Genomic DNA, 13013 nt, shown 5'->3' with positions numbered 1-13013 from the left:
TTGTAAATATAGGCGAAATGGAATAGCCAGATAATCAAATTGAACCTATTTCACTGCAGTGCGGTGCAATTGCGGCGCAGTGAAATTCCATCAGCATCAGAGACTGCATTTCGAGTGCCACGGAAATCGCTTTGTAACTGTCCGCGCGACTTGAGGAGCAGTGTTTTACCATCTGTGACACTGTGGGCTTTGCATTTTTAAGCCTCTTTTAGCAAAGAAAAAAAAAAATCCCAAAGCCACATAAAAAAGAGGAAGGAATAGGTTGCCATTTAAAAAAAGCACATCATCTGAAAAAAATTACCTTGACATATAGGATGATTGATAAGTTTTATTTGCCTTGAGGTTTTTTTCCTTTAAAGACACTAAAATGATTCCTCTGCTCCAGAGCAGATAACAGAATTGCTTGCTGCATCACCTGAGCTCACCTTCTTCAAAGAATGAGTATTTAAGTCGTTATTTTAGCAACAGCATTGAAGTACAGCGCATAAGCCATGGTACAAAAAGTGCATAACTCTAGCTATGCATGAGGGTGAAGTTTAGGAGCAATATTCCTCTGACCACGCAAGACGAAAATCTGGACGTTGAAATCAGTATAGATGATTTTTCAGCAGTGGGAGCCAAGCGCAGCACTGTGCTTCTGTTGCTTGCAAGCCCAGCAATGCTAGCAGTGGGGTAGCAGGGCATAATTAATGTTTACTTATAATCAGCGTCTTTCTGTGCCAGCAATCATGGCAGACTGAAACTAAGCAGGGGAACCAGAAACCCTGCTGCTTTCAGCTGTCTGGAACAATAATTACACAGTGCCACGGCACCTCTGGGAGTCTGGCACCATTTATCCTCCCTGACTCTCGGCGTTGGTTACCTGCCACAGAGCAATCCCCAAAGCAACCAATCCTCAGCATCATTTTCATACAAAAGGTGGAGAGAATGATAATGGCTATGCTATTGCTCTGCCTTCAGAAAGCCGGGCTGATGGCTTAATTGAGGTTAAAATAAGCTCCAATCAGAGAGGTAAAAACTTAACAGGGCTACTTAATCTTATATAAATACAAGAGAGATACAAGTGCATGAGGAGAGAATAATAACTGACTCTGGTAAGGTTTCTATGGAGAATAATCATTAGCCAGGCAGTGAACAGATTGGACTGGGAGCAGGCTATTTAGCATTCATGCCCTGGTGGTAAAGGCTTTGAGCTGGAGGCTAATTTGAATTTTAGGGTTGGGTTTAAAAAGAAAAAAAAAAAAAAGCCCCCTGTCAAGAGCAAAGCAACGCCATACCCATTTTTGCCCTAGACCATGCCAAAGAAAATCGACTGAATTTTACTCCGGGACCTAAGCACAGCTTGTCTAATACAAGGGAGAAGTAATTGCAGGACAGAGAGACGTCTAGTCGACTGGGGAGCAGGGATTTGCTCTGCCCAGGGCAGTCTCCCCTAGCCCTATTTGCATCCCACAGCCCCCCTGTACTCTTTGTAAGGGGGAGAAGGCAGCCCAGCCCACTTGCCTTTCTTCAGCACCCCCTGGGAACACTACCAGAAAGATAAATGGAAAGAGAAATTATTTTTTTGCCTTACAGCTAATTCCCTTTAAGAGCTTGAAACTAAAATACTTGTCTTTTGGCAAATCACTGGAAAGGTTTGGCAAAACTCAGATGGTTTTATTTTTCAGGCTTATAGGTTGTTGCTCATCTGTTTTGGTAAGTGAAATTAGATGTTAGATTTCAGAAGTATTTGAAAGCACTTCTTGCATGCAGCAGTGCTTCAAATCCAAACTGAAATTTCAGCCCTTTTCTGCTCTGTTTGGTTTACCAGCGGCTTGCAGGAATGGTTTCTGTTACGATTACTTTCTTTTAAACAGACTATGTGCAAAAATGCAATAAGTAGCTGGAGATGTGCAGATCCTGCCAAAGTACCGTTTCTAGGCCCTGTTTTCGTTAGTGTGTATCCCAGAGATGAAGTGATGTCTTTCCTTCACCAGCAGCTCAGCTGACACAGTCGCATACCAGCTGCAGCAGGGATCTGGCCTCTGGATCTGTAGCCAGAGAAAGATAGTTAGAGACGTGTAGGATACTGCTGATGGTATTTCAGAGTTTATTTATTTTAATGTAATTTGAGATCCCTTCTCTCCTGCTACTTTTTACTTATAGCGTAGTATTTGGCAAAGCGTATCTTGTTACTGTACAATTTCAAAATCGTGTTACACCCACCATGAAAGACTGTGTGGTTTGCTGTGAGTCTCTGCAAGAATTTCCTTAATATCTTTGCTTACACCTCCCTGTTTTCCCGGTCTTAGTTGGAAGTCCTTCAGCGTATGTCCATCAAGAGATAAAAATAAACTGCAGGCTGCAGCTCGATGTAGCTGGATGCTCCATTACTGTTGTGAAGTGCAAGAGTCCTCGGGAAAGCAATGAAAAATTACCCCTCTCCAGGCAATGAAAAATGTCAGGAGCCTCGTGGTCTCTGAGGCCTTAACAGAGAATAATTATGCTGTGAACAGATTGCTGCGTGGCAGAGACCTCGCAGCACTCTCAGAGGGAAGACTATGAGATCCCTTTAAAAGGGAGATCAGAGCCCTCGCACAGCATTTTTTGGGAGAAAGCAAGCAAGAATAAAAAGACCATATGCCCAGACCGGCTGGCTCCACTGAGGTGAGCGATCCTGTTCCTTCCAGGACTACTTGCAGCCAGGAAAATAAAGGATAAACATGGCTCAACAGATAATTGGATGGGTATTTTTAACAGACCAGGCTATAACCTTAATTTTGCTGGTAGCCAAGCCCTGCAAGACAGTCGAACAAATAGAAAAGGAATGTGAGGTCTCAGGCAAGGAGCGGTCTTGGCCAAAATTTCCCTGGAAAACCCACCTGTTCCTGGGCTGGTGAGCATCCCCTGTCTTCCCCAAGGCAGTCTTCAGTCAAAGGATCCAGCCCACCACTGGCCCTGGCTGTTGCCCCCTGCTTGTGCCCAGAGCAGCAGGGCCACGCTATGGTGAGCTGTGGCCGCGCCAGGAGCCTCGCCGCAGGTCGTCGTGGCTGGCTTGGCGAGAAGCTGGGGCCCTCATGCCCATGGGGAGCTGCATCCAGGGTACCACTCAAGGAGCAGGGTAAGAAGGGTGGATTTTTGCAGCTTGGTAGCATTCATGAGTGTGCTGTGCAGAGGAGAAGTAACGAGGACAATGACCAGGACCAAGGACAACCAGTATGATCAAGTCAAGGCAATTCTGAAGCGATTTGTGCTTAATGGGTAACAGGGGCCAGAATTTGTTAGATATTTCACCTCCCTAGGAAAGAGTCTGACAGACCTGCGTTCTTTGTCCCAGGAGAAGGAGACTGCACCGTTCTGCCAGGTTGAACAGGAGTGGGGTTCAGGTTGCCAAAAGAGGACTAGAGTCCTCCTAATTATGTCTTCCCTGTCTTTTCAGCACTTGAACTATAAAAAGTGACTCTGTGCAGAAGTGTGAGGTGCTGCCGGCCTGTTTGGTGGGGAATAGGGCTTTGGGGGAGGGCAAAAGCTTTGCCAGGGTTTGCTTGCAGAGCAGGTGGGAGGAAGCCCAGATGGTAGTATCAAAGGAGCAGTAACTCAATCACTGTGACTCCACCATCTGCTCTGCCCTGGGTTATAATTTCCAGCTCTTCCAACTTCACCCAGAGTTTTGTGGCTTGATTGGGGAACACTTCATGTGAATAAAAAGGGAATCAGTGGCTCAGCTTTGCAGACCTGGAGCTATCTGCCGGGAAGGGGACTTGGGCATATCTTCCACACAGCGGTACACTGCGGGGGAATCAGTACTAGCCCCCAAACTACCACTGCATGGCTTTACAATATTTTCTTTTCAGGGTTTAAATCACAGCCTTTCAGTAGTGTTTCACAGCCTTTTCATGGGTGCCTGGAACAAAAGAAAATTTAGGCTTTGCCATGTTCTTCCCAGTGATGCAGGTGCAGCACTGTTCACCAGCTCAGGTGAAACAGTAATACAGAGGTACATGCTTTAATTTGTCAGACAAATCTGCTAGACTAAGCCAAATCTGCTACTACCTTATTTTTCCTTTAATCTTGGTTCTTAATGCTCAGAGCCTTCATTTTTTTGTACTTAATTATAAGATGCTGAGAACCTTTCCAAGTTAAATAATTCATTGTCACAACAAGCTTTGTCTTGAAAATGATAATCAAGCTAAATGTGTTTGGTGTTTCTGTCTCCAAAAACCTCTTCCAGCTGCCACAGCGTAACTAACAGCACTGTCCTTCAAGTGTTGGCTTTCATGCCGTGAGCAGAAACGTAATTTCAGCTTTTCCTTGTCTCCCTGGTGTGCAGCTGGTGGGGCAGCCTGGCTGTCTCACAGAAGCTGCAGGTTGGGGCAGGACGACGCACAGCTGCCCGGGGGTCACTGCGGGAGCCGCAGTGGGATGTGTTCTGGCAGAAAGCAGGGGAGAGGAACCCCAGGGCCTGCCCCAGTTTGTGGCACTGGCCCTAGCCAGGATGTTCGCCAGGCTTTGCAATGCGCTCTAGGAAGACAGCAGCAGGTTGGGCTGGCGCTGCTGCTTTTGGTGCCCGCTTCTGAAAGCAGCTCTTCCTCTTCCTTCTCCAAAGCCTGTATCTGGGGGTCGGCGCGGTCCCTTTGCAGAGCCCTGGTGACAGCCAGAGGGGCAGCTTGCTAGCGCTGCTTCAGGCTACATCACCCTTGCCCACAGCCCAGCCCTCGGAGCAGCACTTTCTACCAACGCTCTGGTCCCTGATGCTTCAGCAAAGCTGTTGTTCACATGGACAGCAAGAGTGGCAGTTACCTGGATGTTAATATTGCCCAAACCTGTCATTCTGGAAAGGAATAGGAGTAAACACCTCAGCTGCTCATGATGGTTTTCACTTTCCTCCCTGCTACTTAATGCCATTTTGCCTTGCCAACACTTCTGTGTAAATTTTGAAGCACTTTGATATGTCATTCCTTAATCTGAGCTTTTGCTTCTCCCAAGGACATGTCCTTAGAGATGTCAAGCAGACTGATTTGCACAACTTGCTCCCTCAAAACCCTACCAGGGCAGGCAGCGACTTCCAGCCCGCAGCACTTGTCCTTAAGCCACTCTGCTGTACCTAAGGTGCCGAAGTTCGGGCTAATTGCTTCAGGAAGCAAAATACGCCTTGATTGCTGCATAGCCTCAGGGGTTGTAAACTGTCTAGTCCCAGGAGTGGCTGGAAATTGAGGATCCAGATGTGGATGGATTCAGGGACACCCATACCAGCGCTTGTGTCAGCTGACAGTGGGAGCTTCCAGCACACACCAGTGGGGCTGGACAAGCCTACAAAGCAAAGGTTGGGGCTGGCCTGGAGGGTGGCTGTCAAAGGATGATGGGGAAGTGAAGAATATTCCGGAAGTTATTTTTATTTAATAGGTGAGTGCTGAAGGCATCTCCTTGAGGGGGATGTGAAGTCACACTTCCCTGTCCCATGCTTAAGCCAGCCAGCTGTGCGACATCCAAGGAAAGATTAAGAGGACTGAATTTGCTTAGTCTAGGGAAGGGAGAAGTGAGACGCAGTAACCTTTTATAGTTTCCTGGACTGCTATTGCGTGCATAGAGACACGGGAAAACATTGCAGAATGGGATAAAAGCAATGGATCAGGACGGAGTAAGGAAAAAGATTAAACTGCAGCAAGGGCTACTTAGATGTGCAAAAAGAAAAACTTCCAGAGTGGGATGAGAATTATGGGCTATATAAGCCTGTCTGGGAGACTCTACCCTCTCCATCGGTGGAGGTCTTTAAGAGCAGCCCAAAGTGCTGCTGGGCCTGGGAGAAACACAGCTCTGTATCTCCCAGCCCTGGCTTCTGTCTCTGCAGTTGCCATCGGTGCCCCTGCCTACGGCCAAGGAGCGCTGCGTGCTGGCTGTGCCCGGGCAGGGATGGGCAGGAGCGCTGGGTGCTGTGGCAGGCTCCCTGCTACCTTATTTTGCCTGTTTTTTCCCGGAGAGGTTTCCTTTGCTGGGCTGAGGGAGAGGCTGTGGTGCTGGGTGCCACGTCCCGTGGCAGGACTGTGCCAGAGGGGGCTGCCGGGGCCCATTCGTGCCCGGCTCTGCTGCACAGTGGCAATGTGGCTGTGACCAAGCGTTTACACCACCTGGCAGCTGCTCATGGCTTTGAGGATTTCTTTGTATCTGGTGTGAAGCATTTTAAAGAGGGAAGCCTTTGTGGCTGCAAGCACCCAACTCTTGTATTTCAGGCTGTGGTAAAGAAAGAGTCACTTTAATAGGACTCTGTGGTCACTAGTGGGGACAGTGACAGTACCTGGTACTACCGCAGCCATCGCAGTCCCCAGGAACGCTCCAGCACAGCTGGGCTGCAAGTCCTGCCATGGGTGGCAGGACAGGTTTGCTTAACCGAGCAACGTTACTTTGGGAGAGAAATGGAATCAGGCCTTGGCCAGGAGAAGTGCTGTCATTTGATATAGGCCATGAATGGCCAAGTAGGAACAAGGAAGCCAATGGCTAAATGGAATGCTGCATACCAACTTCATTCATAGATCTTTAAAACCAGAGACGATCATTATATTTGTGCATCTGGCCTCCAACATGCCGCAAGCCTTAGCTCACGACCTTACAAATTAGAAAGGCAAGCAGGAAGGAAGGAAAGTCCCCACCTCGGGCTCGTATAGCACAGGCATTGCTTCTGCCATCCGAGACTGGTGCTGGCAAAATGGAATTTACCTTGCCAGCAACAGCACCACTCAACGTTTCGTTGCCTGCATCCAGCCCTCGTGTGCCCAGGCTTTCTTTTTATCTCAGTGATGCAAAGAAAGCCCAGAATGCACTAGGACAACCACCTGAGGAGTTAGTTATGATTTTTAAGAGCTAATGATGTCACCCACTGTTCAGTGTTTATAATAAACTGTCTTCTCCCCCTCTTAACTAAATTGTGTACGCACAGAGGTAGAAGCTGTACCCACAGACACCCTGAGCATTTGGCTTGCTGCACAGAGCTGCTGTGCTCCATGAATAGGAAAGGTGGACAGAAAGTTGGGTATTTTCATGCATTTGAATGGGGCAGGCTGGGGAGCTCAGGCAAAAGGAGGGGCCAGGTATGGTCCTGGCCTATAGCCACAGTGTTTTAGTGCAAACTTGAAGATCGTGCAGCCCACTCGACAGCTGGCTCACAGCTCAGCCTACAGAAGTGATACGGATGGTGATTCACTGGTTCCATGGAATTACATCGCTCTCCCTCAGTCTCATGCCAAATACAATACCCAATTGCTTAGCTTATGTACACTTCTGCAATACAGGAGAAGAATGGGCGTTCTGGGAAACAGGAGTGGCATGCAGCCTGCTTTAACTATTACCTGGAAAGGACCATTTTTTTATTCTTCTAGTGTGTTGTGGGGGTTTCTTTGGTTTACATCACCATTTAGCATTAACAGTGATGACTGCTTTTTAATGAAGTGCCTATGGCCGAGTGGCCGATGCCTCAGCCTCCGCAGGCAAAGCAGCGCTCTGGGCAGAGCACGGCACATTCCAGCCGCCCTGCTCCAGGCTGTTGTACAAATAAGGAAGCAAACGGTCCAAGCTGGATTGACTTTCAGTGCAGCAAGAACAGCAGGTGGGTGGATGCAGGAAAAAGAAGAGATTAATAGGAAAAGAAGTCTTACCTTTAAAACTTTAAAGAGAAAACTTAGAGCAGTGCTAGTGTATCAGTAAGAACAGCACTTCAGCTATAAACCAGCTATTTCATAGCAGGAAATACGGTGGCATCCTTTGTTGTAGAGGCTCTCCCTTTTGCACAACTGTGTCTGTTTTTCTTCACAGAAGCAAGCTGTGAAGGTGAGTGGGTCACGCGTGTGTGTTGGCAGGGGCCTTGCCAGCACCCACAGAAGATGCACTTGCTCGGCCCCGGGGCAGAGCACCTTGGTGGCAGCACGGTGCAGAAATGCCTGTGGACAAAGCACTGCCCAGCCCAGGCTGATAGGAAAGGTTTTCTAGGAAAAAGGTGGCTTTCAGTTTGTTTCTAGGTTAGTTACCTCCTTTTACTGGAAGGAGCAGCTAGGCAGGACGCTCATAGGCAGAAAGGCAACAAGCCACCACCAGCTCAGCGTCACCTTCTTGGTAAAGAAGAGGCAGAGACCACCGGCCCATCGGTGACCAGGTAACACACTACCAGCAGCTTGATTCCAGCCATTTGGCGGCAGCACATGGTGAACTAGATAAGCTGACCAATGTTGAACATTTATCTTCCAATGCCTCACGTAAAAAATTAAAGCTTTTGATTATGGTATTTATTCTTCTAGAGGACAGCTGTTTCTTTCACACCATGAATTGACAAACTGTCCTGAGCAGATTTGTACCATACATGCAAACCTAAATTGTTTGTGAAGATGGTTTGGCTTGGGGGTTTCTTTTTTTCTGCGTATTCCCACTTGTCAGCTTCACACCTTTCTTCTGGTGGGCTGAGATTGTAAGACAGGGTTACCCGTGCTCTTCAGTCTCTGGAGCCACAAGGTTCAGGTCTTGGATGGGGCACTTAGTGGCACCAGAATAATGCTGCCAAACTAAGAACAAGTTGATTTTTGTATCGCACAGATGCTGGCTGTGCATTCACAATTACATTGAAGGAACGCGGTTCTTGACTCCCATTGGCCCTCAGGGGTGTGTGTGTGTGTCAAATGAACCTGGACACAAGTGCATCACCGAGGAGCTGACACACAGAAGCTGCTCTGGAGATGTCCAGAGAAAGGTGGGCACTGCCATTTCACAACGTCACTTGAACTCTACCTGTTTACAGAGCAACTTAGCCTGTCAAAACATACCCAGGCCTTGATCTGCATCGTATGAAGCAGAAAAAGAAAATAAACCCAAACCACTCTTGGCAGCCTGGCTTTCTCCCAGGTCTCTGGCCTGGATCCCTACAGATAGAATTTCTGTGTTTCTCCACTACCTTGCCTGTCCGTTACACCTGCTTTGTCTGGCCGCCTTCAGTGTTTTGCATTTACTTATTCCCACACTAAGGATCTGCCTCTCCCCAGCCAACTACATTTTCATGCAGCAAGCTGCAAGATGAGGTTCTATGAGAAACAAAGCTGATGCTATCCCTGCTCGCTCCACCTTGCAGTTCTGGGTTTGCCGAATACTTTTGAAAGAAAGTAGTAGCTAAGCACAACAAACTCCAATCCATTTGGGAAGTTGTAGGAAACTCTAATATTAAAACTGTCATTTAATTCTCAAGGCAGTAAAAAGGACCAAGTTGCCTCAGAATTTCTTTCATGTTGGTTTGTTACACAGTGTGATCTTGTTTTACAAGTGCTCTGTTTACAAGAATGCTGGGGGGGGAGGGGTGGGGGAGAATGTTCATTTAAGTCCCACAATCACATAGGGCTACTTTTGTAAAGGTCTGATCCAGTCCTACCAGCTGCTTGCCCACAAAACTTTGCAATTGTGGAAGCTAATTAAGATTCTTCAGAGGAGCTCTCCTCTCCCCAGCAGTTGCAGGCGGCCTCATTAGACATGCTGTACCTCCCCCTTTGCCCAGCAGAATGCCCCACTGTGCTTGGTTTACATTATGGCTTATGAATTAACCAATTGATTCTGAAAATATCATTACTTCGGGGCTAAATAAAGCTGTTCCCTTTAAGGGGGGAAAAAAAAAAAAAAAAGTCAGGGCTCCACATAGCCCTAAACTGATAGTGCATTACCTACAAAGTCCCTTCTCCCTGAGGCTGCGAGCAGGGGATGCACTGGCCAGGATACAATGGGTTCGGTACAAAGGGAATGTATCATGGCTTTGGGAAAGTCTGGGGCTGGGCAGTAAGCATGACCTACCCACTTGCATGCAGGAAGCTTTATTTACATGACACTCATTAAAAAAAAAAAGTTTACAAGAAATGACTGTGTATATTTGCCTTGCCTCTTTTGTGTCCACTTCTCTCTCCAGCTTCAAAGTGAAGAAAACTGTAACTGGTATAAATGAAGCACATCTGAGTGGCTTGGTACTAACACTGTGTAGCCAAACTAGAGCCAAGCAGAGCACTGCTGGAACAAAATTTCAACTGGCACTCATACAGAATATTGGACCTCCAGTATCTTTGACTGCTTATGGCTGCAAAAGCTTATATTCTGTCTTTAAATTGGTTTTAAACCAGAACCAAATCTGATTTAAAGCCCAAATTGAGGAATATATACATTTAATTATGTATCATCCAATACAAATGTATTTCTCCTGCTGTGTTTGCACCAAAAAATCTGGTTTTGATTTTTTAAAAGAAAGTGAACTGCAGGAGCAAGAGACAAGGTATTTCAAGTACTGAAGAAACCCAATGTGCTGACATACACAGCTTCAAGTTGGTCACAACAAGCATACCGTCAGCTTGGACGGCCTCCTCTTCCTGAATATTTGGAGTGTTTAGCTACACCTCTTTCAATTAAAAAACAATACTCTCCCCTCCCCAAACTACAAATGAGGACATCAAAAGATATAACTTCACTCCACAAGACCATACTACATACTGTAATAACAAAACGCTTTATTTTGGGGGAATACAAGGAAAAGTGTGACATCCTCATTATCAAATTGTTTTGAAAAGGCATTCTTTCTTTGAAAAACGTAACACTTACAGGAAAGGTGACCTGTGGATAAGCCCTCTCATTTAGCAGTAGGAATCCTTTTTTATTTTTACTGCCGAAGTTGGGATTCGAATAATCTGCAGCAACAGACTTCAACTTTGTTGACATTTTCTAGTAGCTTTGGGCACACCTGCCACTCGGCACTGCTCTGGTTTGACAGCCTACCAGAAGGCTGACAACACAACACAGAGACGGAGCTTTCACAATTCTCACCCAGGTTGCTTCGCAAAAAACCACAAGACTTCACCATTACCACAAGAAGACAGTGAGAAAGCCACAAGGTAACTCATCTTCTCTTTTATCTCTGAAGACTTTTCATGCAAGCCCTATGCTCATGAAATTCTCATACCATTCATCTGATTACACCTCAGTACTCCAACAGACATCCCCTTTGCTGTAAGCCAGAACTGTGTTGTGAAAGGTACACAACAGATCAAGGGCAAAATACAATTATTTCCCCAATTTCTGTACAGTAGGTTCCAAGTATGTTGGGATGTGTCAAAGATCACAAATTTCTATCCACAAATTCCTTCTACCCTCTCTGAACCTATTATGTTAGAATTTAAGTTGTTATAGAAAGGGACCGGGAAGTCCCTAAAATTGTCAGGTTATAAGGTAAGTATTTGTCTTTTAATCCAGCACAACAACTCTGCCACAAGTAGCATCCAGGCTAAGTGGTAAGATACATCAGTCTTATTGTTTAAAGGGGGTTCATGTTGTCTGAAGCGGGAATGGCAAACTCTAAAAGAACTAACAGTTTTCTTTATTCAGGTTAGACATAACAAATGTCAGATACAGCAGTTAGTCTAGAAAAATACATTTAAAAAAATCTTCAGCAGACCATGCTCCCTGTAACAAAATCTTTCAAAACCAATTTTACAAATTATTCTACATTAATGTAAAAAGAAAATCTTAAATTTAGCATCATGGATTCCATCAAACATCTATCTATCAAAACATGAGTTTCACTATTTGCAGATGTTAGAATTCATAATACATTTTTCTAATGTATCCTGTACATATTAAATAACCTAAAAGGCTCCTCTTGTAGTGCATTAACAATTTAGCAAGCACACTCAGTATTTATCCAGTACCATTTGCATTACAGTTATTTGCCTGCAAATGTAATTAACATCTAAAAGTGCACACAGTTAGGTCCCCCCTCCCTCCCCATAACCTGTTTCCCTGCTGAAACCCAGACATCCACTGGAAACATTATGCTACTATAGCTAATCTACCCATGATTAGAAATGTGTGACTAAAATGTTCTTAAACTATACAGGAACTGAATTATGTACAAGAATCAAAAGGATAGCCTGTATTTACATCAAGAAACTTTCACTACCACAGCATTTTATCAAGAACTCCATACAGTGTTACAGTTGGTATTTACTTAGGATTTTAGCTTTAAATCAGCATAACACAAAACTTAGCTCAGGAAATACCCTGAAAAAATGGACATGTTTATTAAATATGACTTCTATTATGCTACAAGACAAATATCCATTGCTGGATATTCTTACAAGTTCAGTGTTTGAAATAGTGTGCTGTTCTATAAAACAACTAAGGTGTTCCAGAAAGGTTGCTGGGGAAAAAAAGGAATGGAAGAAAAGCAAAAAAGGGGGTGAAGAAAAGGGAAAAGGATAGCAGATTTCAAGTGAAGAATTAGATTTAAGTAACTAAACCAAACTGTTAGCAGAAGTTTAAGACAGTCACTGCACACAGAAACCCCTTGGAAAAGTGTCATACAGATCTGAGTATGCTGTAATACACAAGCTTAAGAAGTAACTTCACTGAATTTTTCCATACCAGTTGGTAGGACTTTTCCCTATGAAGCGGAATAATTTTAAGATCAAGTTCCAGATTATCCAGTTTGAGATTAATAGCTTCACTCTCCAAGAAATCCAGTGTATGAACCTATATTACATTTTTCCAATGCTACTTTTAAAAAGGCAAACTAAACTTTTCAATTCACTTTTTACATTGAACTTCTCAAAGAAATCCAAAGTGTTGTCTCTAATTTGCATTAAAGTGGTCAAACATTTCTGTTTCTCCCCCCTCCAAAAGTGCAAAAAACAAGTTGCTGCTTGGTCCACAAACATAATACATCACGTACAGCAAGAGATTTTCCTTCTGATGGAGTATTGTTGCCAACCCAGCACTTCCAGTTTCTACTCCAAGAAGAATGTCAGCGTCCAAAGATGGAATTCAATTCCAGTAGAATTAATTCTACAATCTGATTCTGGTATACTGTGTGGACTGCTATGTTACCAGTCTCTTTCTCTGGTTTTAATAAAGTTGGACCAAAAACTATTGCTACACTTTGATAGGTCATTCGGTTCTTTTCTCCATTTTCTACAACTCTGAAAGAGAAAAAAAAAAGCCACACAAAGAGACTTTTAAGTGTTAGAGTAAGAGGATGA

The 13013-nt window shown here is 44.9% G+C and overlaps 1 protein-coding gene across 9 annotated transcripts in view; it reads right to left on the bottom strand.

Annotated features, from left to right (window-relative positions):
• Nucleotides 1-10470: 10470 nt before the first annotated feature.
• Nucleotides 10471-13013, bottom strand: part of ARHGAP12 (Rho GTPase activating protein 12) — a 78150-nt gene continuing 75607 nt past the window's right edge. For all 9 annotated transcript variants that reach the window (XM_037384658.1, XM_037384653.1, XM_037384654.1 and 6 more), the window contains one exon: nucleotides 10471-12953. In XM_037384658.1, the coding sequence (XP_037240555.1) occupies nucleotides 12779-12953 (175 nt within the window). In that variant the 3' untranslated portion in view covers nucleotides 10471-12778. The remainder of the gene's footprint in view (nucleotides 12954-13013) is intronic.

This window comes from Falco rusticolus, chromosome 4, assembly GCF_015220075.1.
Source record: "Falco rusticolus isolate bFalRus1 chromosome 4, bFalRus1.pri, whole genome shotgun sequence".
Lineage (NCBI taxonomy): Eukaryota > Metazoa > Chordata > Aves > Falconiformes > Falconidae > Falco > Falco rusticolus.
The sequence above is the reverse complement of the archived record's forward strand: the minus strand, read 5'-3'. Positions and strand labels throughout refer to the sequence as shown.